Below are 22,614 nucleotides of genomic sequence, written 5' to 3'. Positions count from 1 at the left end.
TGTCTGGAGGGAACGGCCCAACCACGGGACTAGCGGGGCGATTCGCTTCGAGAGACCTATTTTGACTGTTGAACTCGAACAAAGGAGAAGAAACAACAAGGCGGAGATTGGCGCGGGGAGTTGGAGACTTTTTTTTTTCGCGCGGCGTTCTCCTTATCTCGGAGCGGAACTACAATTCTCAATCTCTTATCTCTTATCGTCATTCCTGGGGAAACGTCTCTCTTTACAATCACTGGCCCTCGTCGCTCATCATGGCGAACGAGTCGACTCCCTTGAGAGTGACATCGTACCTGGTTTGCATCGTACTCATCGCGACACTGGGTCCATTTCAATTTGGTTACCACTTAGTACGTATGATCTTATCGCGCAAGCGGCAGTATCCCCGATGTCCCCACTTTCCACTAACAATGAACAGGCCGAACTGAATGCACCCCAGGAAGTGATCACTTGTGAAAAGAAGAGCATTGGAGCCAATGCTGTTTCCTATGGTCTTCCGCAATGTATCCACATGGATTCATCCCAGTTCGGCCTGATCTCATCGATATACACACTGGGTGGATTTATTGGGGCTTTGCTGGCAGGACCTGTCTCGACCAAGTATGGACGTCGCATCACACTTCAAGCAACAACGGTCTTCTTCATCCTGGGACCTCTGGCTGAGGCTTTAGCACCCACCATCCCCCTACTTGCTCTTGGTCGATTCTTATCCGGGATCGGCTGTGGCGCTGCCCTCGTGGTGAGCCCTATCTACGTCTCTGAGGTTGCTCCTCCCGAGTCCCGTGGGCTGTTTGGGGTATTCACGCAAGTGATGATCAATGTTGGAATCCTCTCGTCACAAGTTCTCGGCTATTTCTGGAGCCATGATAGCATGTGGCGATTGATACTCGCGGCGGCGGGTACCGTGGGAGTGTTAGAACTCGTGGGTCTGTTCTTGGTGCCTGAGAGCCCAGCTTGGCTGGCAGAGAACCACCAGATAAGTCAGGCGCGGCGTGTCTTGCAACGCATCCGAGGCTCGAATGCGGACATAGAGGCTGAAATAGCGGCTTTGGGGGAGTCCAGCGCTGTCCCGACGTCCGGCGAAGAAGAGTCACTCCTTCCTCCACCTTCAGACAATCAAGCTCCAAAGCGGACGGGAATCACAATGCTTCGGGCCATACAAGATCCATACTATCGACCCGCCATCTTTGCGGTCGTCATTTCCATGCTTGCCCAGCAATTGACCGGGATCAATAGTCTTGTGATGTACAGTGTGTCCATCTTACAGACCGTTCTGCCCACTGGGGCCGCACTACTTACCATCATCACCTCCGTGATCAATCTCATAGCAACGCTGGCATGCATGCCTTTGCCCGATCGCATTGGCCGTAAGACATGCCTGCTGCTCAGTATCAGCAGCCTAGGTTGCTGTTCAACCCTCTTGGCCCTTGGGTTTGCCTTTCAGCAGAAGATTGTCTCGGCGGTTGCATGCTTGCTCTTTGTGACATGTTTTGCGGTGGGACTAGGACCGGTTCCCTTTATACTGTCGTCTGAGCTGGTCGGGCCGGAGGCAGTTGGTGCGACTCAAAGCTGGGGATTATCAGTCAATTGGATGGCTACATTTGTTGTCGCACAATTTTTCCCCATTGTCAATGATGCGCTGGGTGGTCAGGGCAGGGTGTACTGGATCTTTGCGGCGATGGCGGGAGTCTTGGGGGTGCTTCTTTACCGAATCCTTCCAGAGACCCGGGGCAAAGCCAACGCAGATGAGGTTTGGGGCCGAGTGGCACGACGGGATGATTAGATCAAACCCCATTAGATCACGTCCTTAAATCCGGTTTCATTTTTTTATCGAAAAGGACGATTGAAGAGCAACCGTAGTCTCCACTAGATCATGCAGGGCGCCTCCGCAATAATATATTAGTGGCCTAAGGCATAAATGTCACCTGGCTATCTGTTGCCCTTGCCCTAATATCCCTTTTCGGGCTGGCAAATGAGGCTTAAACCTCGGTCCTCTGAAATCAAGCCTCGGAATGAGACTGGTACATCATTGACTGGCAAGTGCTTGCTTCTACGTCCAAAGATCTCGACCTTACGGATATTAAAGCTTGTTCCCCCACCACGCTACTTGCTCTTATGCACCCAGCAATCGAAATGGCCATGAATCGCATTCCTGGTCACAACATCTATGTTGGAGGGTTAGTCTCTCTACTTCTGATAGATCTCTGCCGAGTGGGCCTTTATACGACATCCGGCTGACAGGACCCTACAGCATACTCTCTTTGAAGAACAAAGCTGCTCTGGAAAGAGAAAATATCACCCATGTTGTCTCTGTGCTGCGTCTCAGTCCTTCTGAGGAATTATTTTCAAACTTTCAACATCACAAAATTGATGTTGATGATGTTGATTATGAAAACCTTCTCGAACACTTTCCAGCGGCAATCAAGTTTATTCAATCCGGTTTAGATTCCAATGGGGGCGTTCTTGTTCACTGGTGAGTTGTCTTTCTTCTCTTTCTCATTTGATTCCAAGGGGAGAGTCTCTCATTTGCTCCATATTCCTTGCTTTATCTCATCACGGTAAGTTGTTCCAGCTAACCTGTTCTTAAGTGCCATGGGCAAATCCCGATCCGCATCAGTCTGTATTGCTTATTTACTCCACCAGCAGCGCAGTGCGCTTACCCCGCAATCTGCCTTGGAGATCATCAAACAAGGACGGCCACTATGTGAGCCTAATGATGGTTTCATGCAGCAGCTAGAGCTGTACCATGAAATGGGATGTCCAGATGATGTCATAACCCACCCAGTCTACCAACGGTGGCTATATCGTCGGGAGGTTGAGGACAGTGTGGCATGTGGTCGTGCTCCGGAAATCAAATCAGTGCGCTTTGAAGATGAGCAGCCTATGCGGCCACAGTCTGAGGATAAGGGAGAAGTGGAGATTAAGTGTCGCAAATGCCGGTTCGTATTGCCTTCAACTAGAAACAGGGGTGTGAAGAAGAAACTAGGAAACTAATCTACTATCACAGGCGGGGCATTGCATCATCAAAATACATCATCTCTCATGAGCAGGAAAAGCGCAGCAACGTTCGGGCACATTCCAACGTTGATTGCGCACATATTTTCTTACATCCCATGAAGTGGATGAGCTCGAGCCTGTTCCCAGCGGCAGGTGCTGATGACCCGAATGGACAATATTCTGGAGACGCACCTTTATCTGGCCGCTTGTCTTGCCCCAACCCTACCTGTGGAGCCAATATCGGCAAATTTGCATGGCAAGGTATGCAATGTAGCTGTAATAGCTGGGTGGTACCTGCTCTGTGTCTGACTAAGGCTCGTGTGGACATCGCCAACAAGCCAAAGACACGAGGAAACCCTCCTCCAGGTGCACTTGGCATTCGTCTTCCCCCGGGAATGCGGCCTGCTGAAAATAATGTACCTGGCTCTGGACGTGGAAATTTGTGATGCACAGAAGTAAATGGCTTTAGTCATGAATTGCAAAAAAATACCCCCATGGACTTTCGACTTGTGATGTGTGTGATCTATTGCTCCTAATGTATGTCCCTCATATGGCGTTATATATGTATTTCATTGTTGAGGGAGGTCATTTTGGTCATCACAGGTACCATCCTCTGCCAGATCCTGCTGTTAGTGCCGCCTCTCTACAAGGTTGATGAGTGTCAGAGTCAGGTTCCTCGAATTAATTTCAGGCCATTTTTGCAGACGCTCAGAATCATCATTGATTGCCAATGTGATTCACTCTGAATTATGTGAGCGCTGCCTAAGTACCCAAGAGCTAATTCTTTCGAGGTAACTATATACACTATCAGACTATTCTCAAGAGACTACCTGACTCCACTGTGCTAATCATGTTTTAGTCATACTTCAATGAAGTTATGTAACGGTGAATATTGTCCCTTGCATCCCGAAGTCCCACAATAGACTGTGAATAGCAGATGGCAGTATACCTTCCCTACATTAGGGTGTGATCCTCGGATCTGGACGAGTCTTGGCCAAACTCTGGTCAAATTACAACATCCTAACTAGCATATAATCCCTTGCACCATGAGGTTCCATCAATCGGAACTGCAATGGTTGAGTATCAAATATTTCTATTTATGATCAAGTTCATTTCAAAAGGTAGAGGTCCGCGTCTTGCCTTTCGTTGTGAAGTCGCTTAAGCTGCAACACGAGCTGCAATACAATAGTAATGGGTACCGTGGTACACTTAGGACATAGTCCTCGGACATAATTCTTTTCCTGAATCTGGACTGATCACGCTTGCTGATCATACTGCGGTATAATCCCAACTCTTAAAATGCATCCGTGCTTATACATACACCCATATGAAGAGAGACATTTCCAGAGACTGTCGACCTCGTTTTCTTTGAGCTAACTTCATTCTACCACTTCCGAAGCTCCAAACCGAGCCCTCTACCAGCCATCTCATTTCCTACTTCAATCGAATCGACCGACACTCCTGGAGAATTCCAGCAATTCATCAACTTGAATATCTGCACCCTACCCAAAAACATGAAGGCCTCTTTGATCATGGTTGGGCTAGCCACGGCCCCGGGGTATGCAGCTGTCAGGTCACCAGTTCCGGCCGGAGTGTGATAGCTCCTTGCCTGCTACAGATTGATCCTTTGCAGAGGCCGGCGTTGTACTTGGGCAGACGGAAGATCGATTATCAATGGGAATTCCAAGTCCCTGCGGAGGACTTCCCCGACTTCGGTTCCAATGACGAGACCCCTTTCGATGCACAAGCTCCCTTTGAACACGGTTGGTCCAATACCACTTCCCAGAATGTTGACGCTGGTACCTATTTCAATCGCAGTGACAACCCGAAAGCAGGTGCCTACACAACCGACAAATCCAAAGGGACTTTGTACTTCATGCGTGCAACTGAGGATTTACCTGCACCCGTGATTTGTGTCTAGTCGTTTCGCCTAATTAGGAAAATCAACAGAGGAGACGAGGTCGGATACATTGAGCTTCCAAAAGAGTCTCGCAAAGCCATCGGATTTGCTTTGAGCTTTGGGAGGTAGTTGCCATTCATTATTCTTATGTAATATATCCCTTTATCTCTAAATTAAGACAAAAACCCTATATCTCCGGCTAGATTTCAGTTATGCTATTGATGGGAATGACAATGTATGTCCGATTATGATTCATAGCATTCTAGGAGATTAGAGAATGAACCACGAGCAAGGATCTTGCCTTTCTGTTCAAGGTTCATACTAGTTCAGATAACGCCGGATCAGAGTCATAGTGAGTTATAGTGAGGCCAGAGAAGGGAGAATAGGGAGATTACACTCTCGTAGCACATCTGATCTGACTTGACTCACTTCTTCGATGCCATGATAAGAAGTACTGGCCAGGAAAATGCTCGCTTGACGTGAGGACCACCCATATTCACCTGCAGCTGCTCCCACAGTGGCTTCACTGGCTCTTCATCCATGCTTTGGAATGGAAAGATATATTCAACAAACTTCCTCAGCTCACTGACAGTCCAGTCCTTTCTCCAAAGCTCCCTGTCCTCTTTCTTCAGCACCAGCTCATTCTCCGTAACACTACTTCTAGGCTCAACAGGGAAATCACACGCAGGCCGTCCAAAGAACGGGAGAGTTGTCCATGACGAGTTCCACTTGTGTCGCTCCACAGATCCCCATTGCGCCTCGGAAAAAGGGATGTAATCTAACCAACTGGCCATTCCATCGGCTGCACGCTTCCACCCCGCCTGGTGCTCCGGCCCACCTCCCTTGATCACACCGCCAAAATGATGATCAATTATCGCATTCAACAGTGGCTGGCACGCTGAGGCATATTCAGCCTCCGAGAAGTGTGCACGTCCGTAAAACCAGATCGCAAGAGTTCCGTTGAGTTTCAAAAGAGAGCGGAAACTCTGTAACGCGGCTTGCGTGTCCATCAACGGGAACATGAGCGCACAAGCTACCAGATCTGCGGACGCAGGGGGGTGTCTTGATCCGAGCTCCTCGCCCATTGCGACATCGAATGAGAACCGCGATGCCGGAACATCCGGTTGGAGAAGAGAGCTCCTTGCATAGTCAATGTGGTTCTCATTGTTATCGCTTACGACGACATGAGAGAATCGCTCGCTCAGCTTTACGGAGACATGGCCTGGTCCCGCGCCCACGTCATGTGCGACAGAGAATGATGGGTTCTTGGAGCGGGCAGCATGGTAGTCATATATTATCTGGTAGAAGTCGTCGGTGTACTTCGGGCGTGTTGTCAGGTAGCCATGCCAGTATTGACTTTCGTCATCTTGGGTGAGTCTCCACACGTTGGTGCTATCTTCTTCCTTGGAGCTGAAGAGACGTGGTATGGCAGAAAACTTTCTCTGTCCGAGGGGCAGTGGGAAAAAATGGAAGGCCTCGCGTGGTTGGCAACGCGGAGAATATGCAAGTGAGGATGTTAGCGTTCTCGAGCTACGGAATAATTTGAATGTCATGTTGAGCGACTGGGTGAGGGGCATGTTCCACAATGGAGAACAGAATCCGGGAATCCGGAGCTTTGACCTAGTCATGACACCGTTCAAACCTCGAGGAATTGAATCAGTAATCAATACTGATTTGTCTAACCAAAGCACGCTAATCTGGAGTCGGTTAGAGCCAAGCAACAGTAGAGTGGGGATCCACGCGGACGCACTTTAACCATTTGCGTTGGTATCGTCAGTACGCGTATTGGTTCTATATTCATAGTGAAGGGTCTCAAGTCTAGCTTCAACAGACATATGCTCAGATCCAATATATACACTTTAGATCGATGGCACAGGAATGTTCTCAAACCCTTTCTGTCCAGGCTGTCGGTCCTCCACGATGACCTGCAAGCCCCGACGACCACAGTATCCATCATTGCCAGCAATGCGGTCAACTACTTGGAATGACCCGCCGCCATCCTGGGCGACGTCGGGGATCCACACGGTGTCTTGCACGCTCTGTCCCGGGCCTTCGGTGCGCCGAGGGTTATGCCAGGGAAGACCAACAATGTGGTTACCAAGATTATGGAGGAAAGAATACAGTTTCTCGAACCGCCTCGTCACGCCGAGCCAAGAGAGTGTGCGGGCATCATATGCGACCCGGACAAAGGGGTTCATGTAAATTCCTGTATCCGTAATGGCATCCACGTTGGTCTGAGGGTCTTGAATGTCGGCGTGGATTAAGCAGCACTCAGATGCCTCCCAGAACAAATCGGCACCAGATCGGAAGCGAGCTGGTGATGTGCTCTCGGGCAGGGGAGTTTGGAAGTATTTTGCGTCGAACGCGACCATACCGCCCCAACAGCTCCGAACGCGCACGGCGTCCTTCCCTTGCAGAACATCTCTTCGACTTTCACCATTACCGGCTGTTGAAAACCATGGGTAGAATGGAAGACCCATGCTATATCCTTGAAGGTCTCGGGTGGCATATGTATCGTAAAACTTGAAGGGATTGTCAAAGTCGACAGCACAAGCAGCCCGATACTGGGCTACGCCATCCTCATTGGCATTGGTCGAGAAAAGTAATTGCAAGACATCGACGGGATCGAAGAGGATATCGTTCAGGTAGAGAATTTTGTCGTAACGAGTATTAGGGTCGTCGGTGAGAGGTTTCAAGGCTTTGTTTCGGACCTGCGCCAGATACTCGATGCGCTTGACGCGTTGATCGCCGCCAGGGATGGTCACTGTCGGTAGACTTTTGGGATCCAGGTGTTCCTCGAACACAATGTCCTTTCGACTAGTAATCTGCCTCTCTAATTCACGGAGTGCACTTTCCCCATCCGCACCGCTATCGTTTTCGTAAATACTGACAAACACGTTCTGGTCGCCAATCATATCAATCAACTGTAGCAGTTGAATTCCCCATCGTCCTCCGGCGAGCTCGCCACCCCGGTCGTATAGGCTGGCGGCGATGAAAACCTTCTCGTTGCGGGGATTTCCACGGCCGGCATGGTTCGTACCCCGTGCAGATGCACGAAGAGTGGCGTAGTGTGCAGGAGGACTCGTATAGGATGGGCGGACGATGGAGGTCAAGACGACGAGAGCGAGAACAATCCCGAAGACAACATGAAGGTAGCAGCACCGGCGACGAAAGAAGATGCGCGGTAGGCATGGGCGTGACGAGGATGTCAAGACAGGTCGAGAATTGGTTTTTATGCGGCGATAGCCACCGAAAGGAGTTGACAGGATGCGGCGTAACCAAGCGAATCGGCCAGGTGCGACTCTGCTGATCCTGGAGAAAGGAGGCACTTGAGCCTCGAAATCGGCCTCGTCTAGATTGAAGGTCCCATCGGAGTCGACCGAGGAGCGTGACGCGAGCTCGTACTCGTCTGGATGAAGAAGGCGGGAAGACATGACTACTTGGCGATCACAACTCAGCCCATGGTTACAAATGGGAGGCAATTATGAAAAGGCCAAGTGAGTGACATCCCCCAAAGCTGTTGCGGAGTTGAGATTGGGGGGCGGAGGCCTGTAAATTCAGGGATTAAGGGTCTGCTTATGTCAGCGCTCCCCCCACAACGGCCTCCAACAAAGCACAGCTAAGTACCGAGCTAGCACCATGCGAATTATGACGAGAAATTTTCTTTTGCACTGGTTACAATTGATGCCATTGGCCAATTGCATTCTAAAGTGCAGTCGTAATAAGTAGCTACATGAGATATATAGATGGGAAGTAAATCCAGTTGGCATAAGTGCATAGGAGATGGTTTAGCTAGAAGAAAAAGAAAAGTAGATAACTATGAAACACGCTATGCAAGAACAATGGGAGTATGAGAGTCGAGAGGGGGCTGAAAGTACGAGACGACAATCGAGCAACAGATGAACAATGGAGGTGGCGTGGTGATAAGCACAACTTCTATAGTCGGCTCTCGATCAAGTTCACATGCTGCTGGCCAGGCCAGTGAGCATCCGGCCAAATCTTTCCGAGGGCTTCCCAGATATGTCTGCATGCATGTCAGAATCGAAGAATCAACACAGATATTCGGGTAACTTACTGAACATATATGATCTCCAGGCCATCGTGGACCTCCTGAGGGACGTCTTTGACATCCTTACGGTTGGCTTGGGGAAGCAACACAGTCTTGACACCGGCGCGGAGAGCACCAATAAGCTTCTCCTTGATTCCGCCAACAGGCATCACACGACCTCGCAGCGAAATCTCGCCAGTCATGGCGATCTGCGGAGGGACAGCCTTATTGCTGAAGAGTGAGATGAGAGCCACGGTGTGAGCAAGACCAGCCGAGGGTCCATCCTTGGGGATGGCCCCCGACGGGCAGTGGACGTGCAGGCTACGGCTCTTCATGACATCCTCATTAGGGTCATGCGTGAGGCCTAACTCAAAGGAGTGAGCCTTCACCCATGTGAGAGCTACCTCAACGGACTCCTTCAGAACATCGCCAAGTTTACCAGTCAGTTGGACACGACCATTACCAGGCATGTCCGCCACTTCGATAAACAGGATGCTTCCCTGACCACCTGTTGAGTACGCCACAAGACCTGTGACTACACCGGGACGCCCGTGCTTCTCAGCAATTTCTTCCTCGAAGCGCTCGATTCCAAGGATATCTTCCAGATCTTCCACGCTGACGACTGGGTTGTACTCATCTGGACGCTGAGAGTCACCAGCATCGGCATACTGAACTGCCTTGTGACGGCAGATAGAGCCAAGCTCACGCTCCAAGTTCCGAACACCAGACTCGCGAGTGTACGAGGTAATAGTCTTGTCAATCACCTCGTCAGATAGGTGAACCTGTCCCTCAGATAGACCATTGGATCGAATCTGCTTTGGTATCAGATGACGCTTGGCGATGTGCCTCTTCTCAACGGTCGTGTATCCTGACAGCGAAATGGTCTCCATGCGGTCCAGTAAAGGTGCCGGGATTGTATCCAGCGAGTTGGCAGTCGCAATAAAGAGAATCTTGCTAAGATCAATGGGGATGTTGATATAATGATCCGTGAAAGTGTGGTTCTGCTCCGGGTCCAAGACCTCCAGCATGGCCGCAGATGGGTCTCCCTGGAAATTTGCTCCGCCAACCTTGTCGATCTCATCGAGAAGGAATACCGGATTGGCCACGCCGACCTTCTTCAAACCATTCACGACCAGGCCGGGCATGGCCGCAACGTAGGTGCGTCGGTGGCCACGGATTTCGGCCTCGTCCCGCACACCACCGAGAGAAATTCGATGGAACTTGCGACCAAGGGAGGCAGCTACTGACCGGGCTAGGCTGGTCTTACCAGTTCCGGGAGGTCCCACGAGGAGCAAGATCGGGGATTTATCAGTCATGCGCTTCGACTTGAGATTCTCAAGCCGAGCTTCAATAGCCACGCGATCGCTTTCCGACAGCAACGGAACATCCTTCTCGAGGTCTCCAGATGAAGCGGCATCGAGATCCTTGGTCATGCCGACAATCTCCCGTTCCATCTCCTGATTGGTCGACTGCTTCAATCGAAGGACAGCCAGATACTCCAACAATCTCTTCTTGATCCGCTCCAATCCGTAGTGATCCTCATCCAACTGTTTTCGGGCTAACTTTAGGGTCTCTGCACCGAGCTGATCCTCAGTCACCTTTGTCCATGGGATCTCTGACAGATTCTCCAGGTAGGTTCGGCAAACACCATATTCCGCGTTCGCGGGGTTCATCTTGCGCAGGCGCTTCAGCTCCTTATCGGCGATCTTTCGGGCCTCGGGGCTAAGCTGCGCATCCTTGAGCTTCTGTTGTAGCTCGTCAACCTCATTTGGCTCCTTCTCTTCTTGGTCGTTGCCACCGCGAGCACCGGCAGGCCCTGGTGGTGTGAGGCCTGACAGACCTGCCATGGCACGACGTGCCAGTACTTCCCGCTCACGCGGGTCAATCTGGCTAATGTCAATCCCAGAATTGGATGGGAAAGAGGAAGTAGTGATGGACGTGACTTTCACACTGCTCTTGATATGCTGTGCTTGGCGAGTCAAGATATCGACGACTCTCTGGAGTCGAACCTTCACATCGAATGATGCTAGGATTCGAAGCTTCTCCTCAAAGCTAGCATCGGATACATCGGCCATGAAATCCGCGAGTTTCCCTGCCTGACCTAACTCGGTCTTCGCGATATACAGTTCAAACTTCCGTGCCACGAGTGGCGACAATCGGGTTGAGGCGGCCGATAGTAGGGATGATAAGCGTAATAATGTGAGAAGTTCACGGGAAAGCTGTCTCAATTGTTGGAACAATTCGGCGGCTTCCGAGTCGCCGTGGATAGAGGTGGCTAGCCAAGAGTTTGGTTAGTCGGGACTGTCTTCCCGCCCGTAATATTCGAACACACTTACTACTCTCATCATGGAGGGCTATCTCGGCTTCAAAATATGGCCGGTCACGCAAAAATTTCCTCACGGTGAATCTCTGCGTTCCCTGGACGAGCAAAAACGGTTCCGAGTAGGCGCGGCGCTGAACACCGATGACCTTGGCCACAGTACCGTGCGAGAAGATATCCTCCTTACGCGCCTGTCCTACATCGATTGCGTCGTATTCCTCCTTTTGTGCCTCATCTGAATCATCCCCCTCGATGAGCTGCAGTCCATCGCGGCTCAGGAATGGCGAGTTGAATGGAATGCATCCGAAAGTAATCTGGGTATCACGTTTGGAGGGCTTGTCTACTAAAGACGATAACAGGTTGGTCAAGTCGGGGCGGTTCGACACGGGGATGCGCAGCTGCACACCGGGCAGCAAAACGGTGCCTTTGGCCAGTGGCACGAGTGGAAGCTTGATGGTTCTACCGCTGGAACCCATGCTGAATTGCCGCGGAGAATCAGGTTTTTGGGGAGGGAAAGGCGCAGGATAGTAGGAGAATCGGGATATAAAGATCAGGTACAACAAATGGTCGAGAAGTCAATGCGTTTGGTGATGTGCGAGGGAGTAGGGGGGCAAAAAGAGGAGAAGTGGAGGCCGGGGTTACCGAGGTCCGTCATAGGTAGATAAGAGAACCGGGGGAAAGTCATCAACATACCCCGGTCGCACAGACCAACATCACGCCACGAGTCACATGACGTTTCTTTTATCTTCTGATCTATGGGCGATCACTAATAAATTAGATGCAGTCGATTGTACTTAAGTCAAGCCTAGTCAGGGCTAGGGACACTAGCCCTTTTCGAGTGCGAAACACAGGCAATATGAGAGAGGAAATGCGTATTATCTTCTTGTTTCTCCTCACTTGAGCTCAGCAACTAATTGATCAACACTCTTCATCTCACGAGCATTGTTTTCACCCACGTCGAGAGCGACCAAAACTCGGCTCACACAATTATACCCAGCAATGCCAGTCGTAAGCTCCACAATCTCCCGATCATTGTATCCAACAGTCTTCAGCTGTGCAAAAACCTCATCCTGCACCTTGACAGTCACAGTCATCTGGTCGGTATACCGTAAAACAGCCTGTTGCTGCGGTGTAAGCGGGCTGCTCTCGAGTTGAGATAGATCACCCTCAATAGTCGATGGGATGGTGCGGCAAGCATGCAGCTCCTCGGGTTTAATACCACCCTTGAGCGCCAGTGGGGCATGAGCGTTCCATTCGTAAATTGCGTCGGTTAAGACGGCGACACGGCACACGGCGAATTCGAGGGTTCCCTGGTCGACGATGGTACGGGTCCGGATTGCACCAATGAAGCTATTCCAGCCATCGGCGACGGGTGGGCTGTGCAGCAGGGATAGATCGAGAGGAATCAGTGGGCGGGGGTTGCGACGCTCAGCGATGCGGGCGTAGATATCGGCTGTATCAGCCGGGGCATCGCTTGGTGGGGTGTTGGGGGCGTAGGGAAGCCGCATTGTGCGTTTAGTGTAGCCGAGGGAAGGAAGTCTTGAAAGTGTGATTCTGCGCGGGAATGATAGGTACATCGACTTTTTTTTTTTGGTGATGGAGAGGTCTATGACATTAGAGAACCGACATCGGTAATTCCAGTGTCGTCACTTGAGCAATTACCGAAGGTGAATCCCGCGTGGGCGGATAAGCTCTTTCCCTATACCATTTCCTGTAAATCCGGGGTAATTTATCCCATCTATGCATCCTTGAAAACAATATTATTGCAAAGTATGATCCATTATAAGATTACGAAAGAAAAAAGGCCATGCCGCCGAGCGAGGTCATTAATACCCCCAACCACCACCATCGGTCCGGACTCAAGAGCTCTTCCTTGATGATCATGTTGAACCCATTGTGTAGCCCAGATCCGGAGAAGTCCCGCTTTTTGTGAGAGTTGGGACTTGGATTCAAGGTGTTGGTAGGAAGCATTTTTGGGGGTCGATAGACGAGGTACATGGGGTGCATGATTTTCCCATCGGCCTGTGTCAGATCAAGTCGCCCGACACCATGGTATCGATCGATTGAAGTCGCAAATCCCTGCGGGCGTTAGACAAGCTACCTTCATAAAACACCACATTCGCTTACCTTGAAGTGTTCGCTGTTGTTGTAGCGGGTATACTGCCCGGTATCCTGTTTGCATGGTTCGGAGAGTAATTGACGACCATCAATCGCAATGGGTGTCAAAGTCAAACTTCCATCAACGTGTACGACATAGGATCCGTGTTGCCATTGCATGATTCCGGCAGGGCAGGATGGGTCGGTCGCTATAATCGATCAGTATATGTTTTATCACCATATAGTTTCGGGTCTTACGATTGGCTATCGCGCGATAAAAAGCCTCTTCATAGTGTCCATCCGCGTCGAATGAGTAGGAGATGCCGGTGAGATTCGGTTCGAGGAATTTGTCGTTCAGCGGGTCGTAAAATCCCTATTTTTCTGTCAATAATCACGCTAGGTATCGAATTAGTCCAAATGGAAGCCATACTGGACCCGTCAACACCTCGCGGGACTTGGTAGTCCAAGTCCCAACCAAATCATCCACACTGGCGGCCGCGACCGACGCGAAGAGGCCCCAAATCCAAATCATGATGGCTTGACAAAAGGAAAAAGGTGTTCAAATCAGAATTGCAGGCAATTGATCCCTTCATTCTGGTGGGGACAAACACCTAGCATACCGCGATCCACTCTTATCCTTATCGAGGAATGGAAACCTCCTTACGCTTTCCTTTCCCGCAACCCTTGAACGCCATGGCCTTTCAAACCGCAAAGCGCGACCTGCGCAAGCGGATGCGTGAGACGCTCCAACAAATGCCTACTTCTTTAATCAGTCAACAATGTTAGCTTTGTGTTTAAGCGTGATTCCCTCAACCCAGACACTAACAATCGCAGCCGGAGTCGCGACCGGTAAATTCCTGTCGCTGCCCGAATACCAGAATGCGAACAGTATCGCCGTCTACTTGTCGATGTCGACCGGAGAGCTTTCCACTAGCAGCATCGTTAAAGATGCATTTGCGCGAGGGAAGAACGTGTATATCCCGTACATCCATACCGTGGAAAAGACCTCGGTCATGGATATGCTCGCCCTTGAATCAATGACGGAATATGAGTCACTGCAGCCGGACAAATGGGGAATCCCCTCTTTGCAGCCTGTGCAAGTCACTGGTCGTCGTAGTGGTTTGGCAGAGAATGGATTGGATCTCATTGTGATGCCAGGAATGGCATTTGACCTGGGCTTCCGGCGACTTGGTCATGGTAAAGGATATTATGACCACTTCCTCACTCGCTATTCTCAGATCAGCAAGAAGATGCCATTCCTTGGTAAATTTTCCACCCCGATCGTTTTTGTTTCCAAATCACTGACTGTTTACTAGTCGCCTTGTCGCTCCAGGAGCAGATGGTTGAGGAAATCCCGGTGATGGCGCATGACTGGCGGGTCGATGCACTCGTGATCGGTGATGGACAGTATCTAGACCGCCAGAACGAACTAGAAAAAATTTAGACTGAATCATCAAGCATAATTGATTACTCTACTGACTAAATTCCATGATTTCGACCATTGAATGACATAATGTAGCATCCATGGTTACCTGGATGCCAATACATCGTAAACACGCCTTATGATCATGGAATCAGCACCCCATTCCTTGGAGCTTTGCTGTTCTAGTAGCCTAAGTGCCTGATGCAAGCCTCCCCATCTCTAATACATATATATATTCGTATTCATTTTTAGGTAAGTCAACCACCCCAAACAGTGAGCGCTAGGTGATCATACCTAGTCGTATAAATATAGTTGTTTGTTTCTTTCTACATATATTCGTTTTGCATCAGTCAAAAGAATTCGGGATCGCGGGATTTTTCTCTAGGATGGAATAGAACTATTCGCTCCTTCAATTAAGGACCAGACTTTGTCAATAGGTTCGTCTTTCGCTCAACGTCTTTATGGCTTCTATTGGTTCAACTATAGGAAGAACCGCCGGGCGACCATTTCCGACAAGCAGCGCACTAGCGATATTAGATCTTTATGTAGAGTGGTCTTAATTAGGATAGGAAACAACTTAGCACTGGTTCCTCAAGCGATAAGATCATCCGCGCGAGAATGCAATTGCCATAAGCCTCTCTTTGTAGAATAACAAGTGAATAGGTCCTTCGTGCGCCATTCTTTCGCGTCAGAAATGTCTGCGTAAGGGTACGTCGGCCTTGGAACTTTGATCCTGATGCAATACCATCTCATAAAGACTAGAGCCTTCCCGACCTCCTATATATCACACTCTTCGGCAGGAATAAGTACAAGATACTACCAATCCCTATATCGGGGAATAAACATCCCATTCGGACAAACACAGAACTCGAAGCTATAGCGCCCCCGCAGGCCAGGATATCAGGAAACAATTTCTATTCGTCAAAGACTTATTGAAGAGACAGCATCTCATCCCGCTTTGCACTATCACCAATGCTGTCCCTTTTTGGTCCCCGACATAGGCTCCAGCCCCGCTTCATACCTGCGTATTGAGACCCCGGTGCAACATTCACTACCCCAATTTATTTCATTCTGACTACATCACAGCCAGGACGACGGACCTGTGATAGAGCGATTACAATTCTATATCCCCGGAACCACCTAGATTGTCGCACCGCGATACACCCTAAGCAGGTGTAAGTAATCATGGACATCAAAACCAAATAGAAAGCATGCTGACCAAGTTATATTAATGGGGAGTAGTCATGAGACGTCGAATGAACGGATTTAAGAGCGATGGAGCACTAGCCTGAAATGGTCAAAAACTCTCAATCGTTTCTTCCGTTTTCTCAAGGTATATGGATATAGCTCTTACGATTTACGATTTTTCTGCTTCTTGTCAGGTTTCAAAGCTGATTGTCAAAAGGTCGCTACACATGTCTTGGCAAAGAAATCGCCATGTTAGAGATGGCTACGGTTATTGCGGTTTTGATTTCGAAATATCGGGTCAGCTTTCCTCCTGGCAATGGAGGTGATCTACAAGGAGTCGAAAGATCGATGAGAGATCAATTCACAGCCACACCAGGAAATATGGACATTGTGTTTACGGAACGGGAAACGTTGTGATTGTGGGTTTAGTTAGCATTTCATGAAATTGAGTTGAAATTAGAAGCACAGCTACGTATTCTTCCTCGGTCCCAAGCTTAAGTCATGCGTCTACCTGCGAGCCTCTATCGATAACGTAGACATTTGATCAGATTAATGTGCAAGCATTCGCTAAATGTTAAGGAGAATCATATATTTGGTCTATTCATGTACAGTATCGCCTTGTGGTGAAGACGCTGGTGTATTACATCATTGATTCATGCGAGCAGCTCTGAACTTGCTCATTCGCTTTGGTGGTTCCTCAGTCTCGAGAGGAACCATTTCAGGCTCTTCGTTGTGCACGAAGCCCCCCTTCTGTTGAATCATATGGTTTCGCATCTTATAAAACTCAGTGGCGATTTCACGGCGATGAATCTCTTCATCCAGATCGTCGAGTTCGGGAGCCAGAGTGGTTCCTGGGGCAATCTCTCGCTCAACCAATGTGTCTGCCAAAGTCTTCCCTTGCGGCGGCTGAGGAACAGAAGAATTGCCGGGTGTTTCTTGGATCGGAGTGGAGAATGGCTTGGGTGTTTGAGGTGTAGCAGGGAAAAGAGCAGGTAGGCTTGCTGATGGGATAGCATTGGCCTGCTTTTGAGTGGAATGGGAGTCTGCGAATTGCGCTCCATTCGTAGGTACAGGCTTAGGTGTAGTTCCAATGGCGGGGGCACCTGAGCGGGCACTCTTGAAACGAGAGGCTTTCTTAGGAGGACCTGCAGTCGCAACAGCTGGCTGGGTATGCTGGTCACGATCTGTACGTTCAACGATAGCGTCTGACAGTATAGCCACATCGGATTTTGGTGGGAGAGTTCTCCTTTCAAGAGTTGGAATCTGCTCGATATGGGGAGCCTGAGGTGCCGGAGCGATGTCAAGGTCATCGGCGAATGCAACTCGCTTCTTCGGTTTCTTTGCCTTTGAGGAGCTCTCAACGGAATCGTCTGGCTGGATAGCCTCTGCGGCTGCTGCCGCTTCAACTTCTTCTCGCACTTCACTCGGGAAGGTCTGCGAATCCTTGCCCATATTCCACATACCGCGAGCATTGAGCTTTTCCTCTAGCTCTCGCATTTGTTTGTGATACTCATCACTCAAGTCAGTGCGTGATCGACCGAACTCATCCTCCTCCTCGCCATCCTCATCTGTAGCCCATGCGTAGTCTTCATCGAAGGACACGTCGCTTCCGTCTTCGTCCAGTTCCAGCTCTGCGACGATCGCCCCCACTTCGTCAATGCCATATTGAAACATTTCCTGGCGTAATTGGGCATCTTCCAGGGACTCGTCAATATTGGTAACAGGTGGCTGTTTGCGATCCTCGTCCGTCACAATAGACACCGGCTCTGAGAGATCCATTCCTTCAACCTGATCTACCTGAGGGGGATCGTTGACTTCCGGCCCGGGGGCTGGATTATTCGAAGATCTATTCGGCGGAGGCTCGGTAGCGCTCATGTTGGCTTTATCGCCCGTCTTCAAAGGCGTAGTTGAGGCACCCTCACTGGAATCCTCGTCCTTCCCAGCCTTATTTGGAACATTCTCCACGCCGACCTTCTTCAGGACCTCCAAAAGCTGTGGAGCTTGATCTCCGGGCGTATTTACCGAGCCAGAGATAACCCCGCCATCCTCATCCAGCTCCTCCATAATTTCTCTCATGGGGAAGTCTGCGCCATCCGCAACCGGCGCGCTTTCGCTCGTATCCAATGCAACTAACTCGTCCTCCGCAGTACGTAGCCTCTTCTCCATGGTCGTAATATTTTGCTTCACGTAGTCGATGCGCCGTCCTAGAAGGCTAACGATTTGTTCGCTCGATCGCACCGCGCCTTGGGTCCCGATAATAGTCTGCACTTCCTCCTCTGTCACCAATGCACCACCAAAGTCGCGTCCTAAGGTCACAAAATCGTCGGTAGTGGCGTCATCGGGGAGGGTTTTGATTTCGTCGCGGAGTCCGTCATATTCTGCTTCCCAAGTACGCCAGTGGTAGAGTGATTTTTGGAGTTGGAGGATGTTTTCTTTGAGGGCGAGGCGGCGCTGCTCGAGAGCGTCGAGATTATGGCTAGGGAGACCCATGATGAGATGAAAGGGCTTTTGAGAAACAATAGAACATCGTCTATTCACAAGAACGATTATTGAGGAACAGATTTGATCCGAGAAATCGGATTAACTCCAGACTAGCGAATCGGAGTAACTGCGAGTGCCCCACCTTGATCTATACGCTTGGTAACTAATGGAAAATGCAAATTCTTAAGTGACGGAAATTGAGTTCATGACTACATTAATGCGAAAAGGTAAAATAAGATGGGAATAAAAATATGCCCGCATACCCGCGCTTTCGCCTCTACTCAGCATCCAAGGGGCAGTAGGGTGGCTGATCATTGACCTGGATACCACCCCGCTTCTTCTCAAGCGAGTCATGGAAAGGAAGCTTCCAGCCACCCTCAGACTCAGGCGCAGAGAGCCAAAGTCTCATCAAGTGACGCGCGCGGATAGGACGCCCGCTCTCGTCCACAGCACCGGGAGCGTGGTCTTCGTAGGCAGTACGCGCATGGAAGACATGAGAGTTGCTAACAAACTGGATATCACCGGGTGAAAGCACCATGTGAAGCGCCAGCTCGGCACAGGTTTCTTCCCAAATCTTCAGAGCGTACTTTTGCTTCTCAGACAAAGGGGGAATTTTGGCGTCCGGGCCGGAGTTGTACCGAGACAATGAGGTAAGGTTGTTCGGATCAAACTTGGCATAAACACGAGGGTTGGCGCCAGCACGCTCGTTCTCCAGGTACAAGATAGATCCGCGGATCCATTCCTCCTCACCTTCAGAGACCTCGCCTTTACGGTCGAAGTACCAATTAGGGGTGGCCATGGTTTCGATCACGTCCGGATGTCTCTCCTGAAGAACATTAAACACATGGTGTGTCGACGCGATGTCGGATTCGCCACCAATTTTAGATTTGGCAATGCATAGAAGCCCGACGATGTCGGCTCCATCAGTGTGAAAATACTGACTGAAAAGGACATCAGCTCTGTTCTGTCAGGGTAAGATATATTGAAGGGTGACATACCGAGCGTTGGTGCGGTAGATACGGACTCTTTCGGTTTTAGTCGGGTCCTCGCCGAGATCCTTGACATGACCAAGGACATGGCCACGACCATTCTGGCTCGTGAAATATCCAAGGTAGGTTCCAAGACCCATGTATGCCGTGGCACACTTCTGGAGGTCCCATTCATCCACAGGGATGCCTCTGAATAGCCAGAAACCGGTCCCGTCGATCAGAACCCTCCGGAGCTCCTCCAGACGATTTGAAAGCTTAGGGAGGGGAAAGTTACTCTAAAATTGGATCAGGAACAACTTGCATGACTTGATTTTGGTGATTTGAAGGGAAAACTGACCTTTGAAATACCCTCGAGAGGTGTCCTGTCTTGAATGAATTTATCTGACGCATCGCTAATTTCTTGTATCTCTTCTTCGGTGAACCGATGAGTCCACTTCTCCGGGGCTTGAGAGTAGTTCTCAGCCTGCCATACGGTAGATCCCTGGATCTGCTTTGGGAAGTCCAAATAAGGGCGGACTTGAGAGTAGACAGGCGGATGTTGACCTGACGTCTTAAAGCCATCTGGAAATTTGGTCAGGTCCACTGCTCTGGTGGAGACCGTTGCTGGTATAGTCTCTGTGATGGTCGTCATAATGAGAAAGGAAACTGAGAATTATAAAGCGAATCAAGATTAAAAGGTTTCCTAGAGCCTGCCTAGGTGTCCGAGGTTGAGAAGTTCGAAGACAAAGTCACGCTGTCAAGCCCGAGAGATCGCGTGGTTATATAGTTCACTACAGATAGATCGGCGACATGGCTAAAGGACTCCGCATCGGCTTGTCGAATCGATCAGCCGCGGACCATCGGTTATATCAACATTTGCGGTATAGAGATGGCGCAAGATTGCCAAAATCGACCTGGGGAAATGCGGAGATGTCGGCTCGTCGGCTAAATTCGTTGACATACGCGATTGGGGCAATCACACCATCTTGCGTGATAAATAACAAGCATTGCTAAATCGCGTCATCTCTTCAAGCTGTCTATTTTGTGTGGATTATGGAAAACCTTCAGGTTTATCGAGTAAGTCCCTACTCAGACTCGACAAGCTATGCTCGAACTTCACGTGGTTACGTGGTGAGCGTGTTTGATCAGATGTTCATCAGATCAACACTAAGCGCTTATACACCAAAAGGCCCCGGTGGCTTCTATATACCGTTGTGACCCTGGAAATAAATAAAAATACCGGCTAGTAATCACTGGAGGAAGAATATTATATCGAGAGGGGCCTGGCTCAAGGGTCAGTTCAGCGATTGAAATCGGGAAATTCAGGCTGGTTGATATTCTTCGAGTCAATATCATATTCAACAGGAACACAGCTATGCGGTAAAGTACACCACCATGAATCCAATCCAGCTCCCTAGCACCCCAAGCGCAGAGTAGCTGCTCATGAACATCAAGGGCAAGAACTGCAAGCGCTCGAATCCAAAGATGAGTTGGTGCAGCAGAGAACAGTACACTATGAGTGGGATCGCGATGGTCAGATACAGCAAGGAGAGACGGTCAAACACAAAGATACGTGGACGCTCAGGAACCGGCGCGACACGATCAAAAACAAAGAGGAATAAGATCAGCCAGAAAACGGTGTAAACAGTCTTAAGCGGGAACTCGGCCGATGTAAACAGCAGCGGGAAAAGAGACACGTGGCCCGCAACCGCTAGAGGGCGGAACGCGCTAAAGTAACGGCGGTCCTTGAGGGCAATCAGACTGAAAGGAATGATGATCAGGAGAATGGCTTTCTCGTGGACATGCCAGCCGAAAAGGAAGGAGGCGTATCCGCAGAGGGTGATGGCGCCGACAAAGGTATCCCAATCAGGCTGGCGCCAAAGCTTCACGAGAGGGACCTAGATACGCATTAGTAGGATAGAATGAGCGCCCGGGGGGAAGCAATACGTACAAGCTGAAAGAGGAAGGTTAGCACAAAGGTTTGCTGCGAGGTAACCTCGGGAAGAATAGCAAACGATGAGTCTCCCACGAGACCCCGAGTAACGCTATTGAGCGCTTCTTGGTGTACAGTCAATCCCAGGCGTGGAGCCACTGCAGAATGTATTAGTATGATCGGAAAATAAACGTCCGTTCATGTGCATTTCAAACTCACATGGAATTAGAGCTCGATCGGTAAACGAATACAAAGCCCACACATTAGGTGCCCAGTACGCATGGCATAATCCTCGTGAGAATGGGAAGAGTCGGTCTTTCAGTTGAAGAATCTGACCCCACTGAACAAATGGACCAAATGCAATCGCAAAGATCCCAAGTATACAAACCCCAAGCTTGATGGTATTAAAGAAGCGGGGTCGGAGGAAATTCTTCGGGTCGAGACAGTAGACGCGGAGTAGATAGACGAAATAGGCGAGGGAGAGGTAAAGATAGATATGCTTAAAGCATAGCAGGGCCGCAAACACTATTCCGCTAAGAAGCTTTGATTGTCTGCGAGCTAGGACAATGGACAGGATCAAAATCCCGTACATGAACCCGTTGTATTGGAAATGGATGTGGTCGATAATGAATAGGCCCGGCGAGAGAAGGATAGAGAGACTGGCTATATGGGCGGCGGACTTGTTCGCTAAGGGGGTAGACTTGATGAATCTATTCCGTCAATCATTAGCCTCTGTAAAATCTACGACACAACATCGGACTCACAGGCTTAACGCATAGACTAGGACCAGCTCCGTCAGGATGACCGTCGCTCTCTGAAAATATACTGTCTCCCACGAGTCATAGCCCAGGTTCTTCACCACCAGCATTGCCGGATCAATATATGCAGCCGCCTGGGACATGAGCCACTCAAACGCCGCGAAGAAGGGGGGATAGTCGAGGGTCCATTCTGAGGTTTTCTGGTGTCGCATTAGCACCAAACCATGTTGTACACATTTCATTTTTAACGTACTTCATAGTACCACTCATTCACTGGCAGCGAATTGGTGATAGCGAGCCAATTGCGATGGACCTCAAAGTCGGTAGATTTGCTGCGGGTGCGGGACACGGTCAGAATATTGAAAACACCTCGACACCTCACGAGGGGATAGTGAACCTACTATGCGGGGAAAAGCAGCACTTTGAGGGCACCCGCAACGATGGCGCACTGCGCCAATGAAGGGTATAAATCAGCCATTGGAGGATGGGCGCATGCTTTGGGTT

General features: G+C 49.9%; 12 protein-coding genes across 12 annotated transcripts; 4 read left to right on the top strand and 8 right to left on the bottom strand.

The window, feature by feature from the left end:
- Nucleotides 1-251: 251 nt before the first annotated feature.
- N7503_009429 (putative MFS glucose transporter) lies at nt 252-1,780 on the top strand (the record flags this gene model as incomplete). The annotated part of the gene is made up of 2 exons (XM_057068975.1): nt 252-347; nt 416-1,780. 2 exons carry the CDS (start codon nt 252-254, stop codon nt 1,778-1,780), a joined length of 1,461 nt encoding a protein of 486 aa, XP_056915586.1.
- Nucleotides 1,781-2,130: 350 nt separating this feature from the next.
- Nucleotides 2,131-3,440, top strand: dspC (dual specificity phosphatase YVH1; the record flags this gene model as incomplete). The annotated part of the gene is made up of 4 exons (XM_057068974.1): nt 2,131-2,174; nt 2,249-2,470; nt 2,586-2,936; nt 3,005-3,440. The coding sequence occupies 4 exons, from the start codon at nt 2,131-2,133 to the stop codon at nt 3,438-3,440; spliced, it is 1,053 nt and encodes a 350-aa protein (XP_056915585.1).
- A 1,068-nt stretch (nt 3,441-4,508) lies between these two features.
- On the top strand, nt 4,509-4,915 carry N7503_009427 (uncharacterized protein; the record flags this gene model as incomplete). The annotated part of the gene is made up of 2 exons (XM_057068973.1): nt 4,509-4,552; nt 4,651-4,915. 2 exons carry the CDS (start codon nt 4,509-4,511, stop codon nt 4,913-4,915), a joined length of 309 nt encoding a protein of 102 aa, XP_056915584.1.
- Nucleotides 4,916-5,319: 404 nt separating this feature from the next.
- N7503_009426 (class I SAM-dependent methyltransferase) lies at nt 5,320-6,447 on the bottom strand (the record flags this gene model as incomplete). The annotated part of the gene is made up of 1 exon (XM_057068972.1): nt 5,320-6,447. The coding sequence occupies one exon, from the start codon at nt 6,445-6,447 to the stop codon at nt 5,320-5,322; it is 1,128 nt and encodes a 375-aa protein (XP_056915583.1).
- A 306-nt stretch (nt 6,448-6,753) lies between these two features.
- On the bottom strand, nt 6,754-8,328 carry N7503_009425 (glycosyltransferase family 69 protein; the record flags this gene model as incomplete). The annotated part of the gene is made up of 1 exon (XM_057068971.1): nt 6,754-8,328. One exon carries the CDS (start codon nt 8,326-8,328, stop codon nt 6,754-6,756), a length of 1,575 nt encoding a protein of 524 aa, XP_056915582.1.
- A 477-nt stretch (nt 8,329-8,805) lies between these two features.
- Nucleotides 8,806-11,738, bottom strand: N7503_009424 (putative LON domain serine protease; the record flags this gene model as incomplete). Its single annotated transcript, XM_057068970.1, has 3 exons — nt 8,806-8,918; nt 8,970-11,217; nt 11,279-11,738. 3 exons carry the CDS (start codon nt 11,736-11,738, stop codon nt 8,831-8,833), a joined length of 2,796 nt encoding a protein of 931 aa, XP_056915581.1. The 3' UTR covers nt 8,806-8,830.
- A 417-nt stretch (nt 11,739-12,155) lies between these two features.
- Nucleotides 12,156-12,770, bottom strand: N7503_009423 (carboxymuconolactone decarboxylase family protein; the record flags this gene model as incomplete). The annotated part of the gene is made up of 1 exon (XM_057068969.1): nt 12,156-12,770. One exon carries the CDS (start codon nt 12,768-12,770, stop codon nt 12,156-12,158), a length of 615 nt encoding a protein of 204 aa, XP_056915580.1.
- A 280-nt stretch (nt 12,771-13,050) lies between these two features.
- N7503_009422 (uncharacterized protein) lies at nt 13,051-13,891 on the bottom strand (the record flags this gene model as incomplete). Its single annotated transcript, XM_057068968.1, has 4 exons — nt 13,051-13,341; nt 13,390-13,568; nt 13,618-13,732; nt 13,790-13,891. The coding sequence occupies 4 exons, from the start codon at nt 13,889-13,891 to the stop codon at nt 13,051-13,053; spliced, it is 687 nt and encodes a 228-aa protein (XP_056915579.1).
- Nucleotides 13,892-14,007: 116 nt separating this feature from the next.
- Nucleotides 14,008-14,803, top strand: N7503_009421 (5-formyltetrahydrofolate cyclo-ligase; the record flags this gene model as incomplete). The annotated part of the gene is made up of 3 exons (XM_057068967.1): nt 14,008-14,140; nt 14,194-14,622; nt 14,676-14,803. The coding sequence occupies 3 exons, from the start codon at nt 14,008-14,010 to the stop codon at nt 14,801-14,803; spliced, it is 690 nt and encodes a 229-aa protein (XP_056915578.1).
- Nucleotides 14,804-16,615: 1,812 nt separating this feature from the next.
- N7503_009420 (prefoldin-like protein) lies at nt 16,616-18,460 on the bottom strand (the record flags this gene model as incomplete). Its single annotated transcript, XM_057068966.1, has 1 exon — nt 16,616-18,460. One exon carries the CDS (start codon nt 18,458-18,460, stop codon nt 16,616-16,618), a length of 1,845 nt encoding a protein of 614 aa, XP_056915577.1.
- Nucleotides 18,461-18,728: 268 nt separating this feature from the next.
- On the bottom strand, nt 18,729-20,071 carry N7503_009419 (TauD/TfdA family dioxygenase; the record flags this gene model as incomplete). Its single annotated transcript, XM_057068965.1, has 3 exons — nt 18,729-19,392; nt 19,450-19,715; nt 19,778-20,071. 3 exons carry the CDS (start codon nt 20,069-20,071, stop codon nt 18,729-18,731), a joined length of 1,224 nt encoding a protein of 407 aa, XP_056915576.1.
- Nucleotides 20,072-20,792: 721 nt separating this feature from the next.
- On the bottom strand, nt 20,793-22,588 carry N7503_009418 (dolichyl-P-Glc:Glc1Man(9)GlcNAc(2)-PP-dolichol alpha-1,3-glucosyltransferase ALG8; the record flags this gene model as incomplete). Its single annotated transcript, XM_057068964.1, has 6 exons — nt 20,793-21,317; nt 21,371-21,510; nt 21,572-22,062; nt 22,117-22,310; nt 22,364-22,442; nt 22,512-22,588. The coding sequence occupies 6 exons, from the start codon at nt 22,586-22,588 to the stop codon at nt 20,793-20,795; spliced, it is 1,506 nt and encodes a 501-aa protein (XP_056915575.1).
- Between the last annotated feature and the right edge of the window lie 26 nt (nt 22,589-22,614).

Source organism: Penicillium pulvis (assembly GCF_028828015.1).
Source record: "Penicillium pulvis strain IBT 33274 chromosome Unknown scaffold_8_segment0_segment0, whole genome shotgun sequence".
Classification (NCBI taxonomy): domain Eukaryota; kingdom Fungi; phylum Ascomycota; class Eurotiomycetes; order Eurotiales; family Aspergillaceae; genus Penicillium; species Penicillium pulvis.
This window is presented reverse-complemented; position numbering and strand designations above follow the sequence as displayed.